Source organism: Cebus imitator, unplaced genomic scaffold, assembly GCF_001604975.1.
Source record: "Cebus imitator isolate Cc_AM_T3 unplaced genomic scaffold, Cebus_imitator-1.0 Scaffold196, whole genome shotgun sequence".
Taxonomy (NCBI): Eukaryota; Metazoa; Chordata; class Mammalia; order Primates; family Cebidae; genus Cebus; species Cebus imitator.
The window spans coordinates 1,515,544-1,517,507 of record NW_016107511.1 but is presented as its reverse complement, the minus strand read 5'-3'; the positions used below and the strand labels follow the sequence as shown (position 1 = coordinate 1,517,507).

The 1,964-nt window shown below is 51.6% G+C and overlaps 1 protein-coding gene across 1 annotated transcript in view; it reads right to left on the bottom strand.

The window, feature by feature from the left end:
- Window positions 1-1,964, bottom strand: part of LOC108316983 (spermatogenesis-associated protein 31A5-like) — a 9,421-nt gene continuing 7,457 nt past the window's right edge. The window contains exons 6-8 of the mRNA XM_037745258.1: window positions 1,228-1,891; window positions 225-1,146; window positions 1-50 (exon numbers count right to left, since the gene is read on the bottom strand). Of these exons, the coding sequence (XP_037601186.1) occupies window positions 25-50; window positions 225-1,146; window positions 1,228-1,891 (1,612 nt within the window). The 3' untranslated portion in view covers window positions 1-24. The remainder of the gene's footprint in view (window positions 51-224; window positions 1,147-1,227; window positions 1,892-1,964) is intronic.

Below are 1,964 nucleotides of genomic sequence, written 5' to 3'. Positions count from 1 at the left end.
TATGGGGGAAAAAAAGCGCGATATTTATTTATTATGGAACATTAAATGTTCTGGGTATAAGAACATGAGAGAAATATTATTTCTTTACATAGAGTGATTTCTTTTCTTGGGGACTTGTTTTTCTCTAGGGAATGCTGAAAAAAGAATTTGTGATTGACCAGATTAGATACCTTCCCAAAGAAGACAGTGCTTTGGACAGTGGGGATGGTGGCCAAAGGCACCGGGTGTCTTCAGTCCACCCTGAGGGGCACTGACTGGGGAGACAGGGTTCTTGGGGAGCAAGGGTTGGGGATGTCGCCGGCCCCATTGCTCATTGTTGCACCGGACGCTTTTCAAGGGCTGTTGATCTCTGATGTGCCTCTCTCTGTTGGGGTAACTCTGGCTCTTGAGAGTGGCTTGTTGACTGCTGGCTGCATAGCCCAGCGTTCTGCTGTGTTCCGGGTGGAAGAGGTGCCTGTGGCTGCAGGGCAACCCACAGACTGGGGCTTGGAACTCCTGTTTGTGCTGATTGACCTTCAAGGCATGATGCTCACGGCAAAGTGTCATTTTTTCCTCCAGCATCTGTCCGACTGCTGTCCTGAGCCCCTCAGCTTCAGCACAGCTGCTGTACACATGTGATTTGTTTTTCACTGTTTTCTGGCTCTTGGCAGTGACTGGTGCTGGCTTGCTTTTTTTCACTGAAAAGACCCGCTGAAAAAATTGTTTGATGTCTTTTCCGAAGTTGCTTATCGAAGGAGGCTGTTTCTTGGACGGCAACAGCTGGAGGCCTTCATCCTGTCGGGTTTCTTCTGTTTTTGTGGCTGGGGTACGCTGGGGAGTCCTCAGTTCTTCAAGCCTCTCTTCACGTTTTTCAAAGTTGGGCTTCACTGGGTTCTCAGTCTTGTGAGTAGGGGTAAACATCTGGTTCTGGCTCTTGCATGAGCCTTGACATTTCGGGTTCTTGGGCTCCTTGTGCCCCAGGTTGCTCCTTCTGGCTGCCATAAGGTCACGTAGCTCCTGGGAAGCCCGCATGTTCCTGGTAGGCATGCTCTGGAGACGGCCGTGGGGCACTTGAGAAGCCAAACTCTCTGTAGCAAGGGGAATGTCAGTAAAACCATCTGGAAGGAGCACAACGGCGCCACAAACTTGAGACTGCGTCTCTGATTTGGTGGCCATTCTGGGCTCAAATTCACTAACAACCTCTCCCATAAGATAGAGCTCTTCTGGATCATGGGAGACAGACATTCCAGGGAGCTGAGAGCCTTTACTGGTCCCTGGAGCCTCTAAACCACTCACATCCTTACGTGTGCCTTGGAGGTTTGCCGGCAGAAAGGTTCCCAAGGGAACGCTGGGTTGTGGCGCTGCCTCCATGGTCTCTCCAGTCCTTGAAGATTGGGCTCCTACGCTCCCGCTCTGCTGGGCGCTGCCTGTGAGGCTGCATGTGAGGGGCTTAGAAGGCCACCTGCCTTCCTGTCCAGCTGGAGGAGGCTTCAAGGGCCCATGGGGATTCCAAGATGGGATCCCTTGTGGGGCCATCTGGAACTGTGTAAATGTAGGTGAAGACACCAGAAGACTGTCTGGCGTCTGAACGGATGCTTTGGTCAGCACCTGCTTTCTCAGATCTGCGGGTGGTGACTCTCTTAGGAATACGGCTTTCTCAACTTTTGAGCTAGACTTAGATTTATAGGTGGCTGAGGAGCGACCAGCAAGCTGTGTCAGGGATAAGGATGAAACTTTTTCCAGCTTAAAGAGCTTAATGGGCCTGAGGACCCTGAGGGGTAGGCTCCACTTGTGTTTGGCCCAAAACCTCACAATATGGTGTCCCAGCACCTGCTGAGTGCACGGATGGAGGAAGGAAAGCTCCTGGGATGTGTTCACACCGGCTCTCCCACTTTTCAGGGGTGCTAGGTTGCTGGTATTCATGTGGGTGTTGGACATAGAAAAACCCTGGTTGACAGCAAGCCAGGATTGACGCACACAAATGG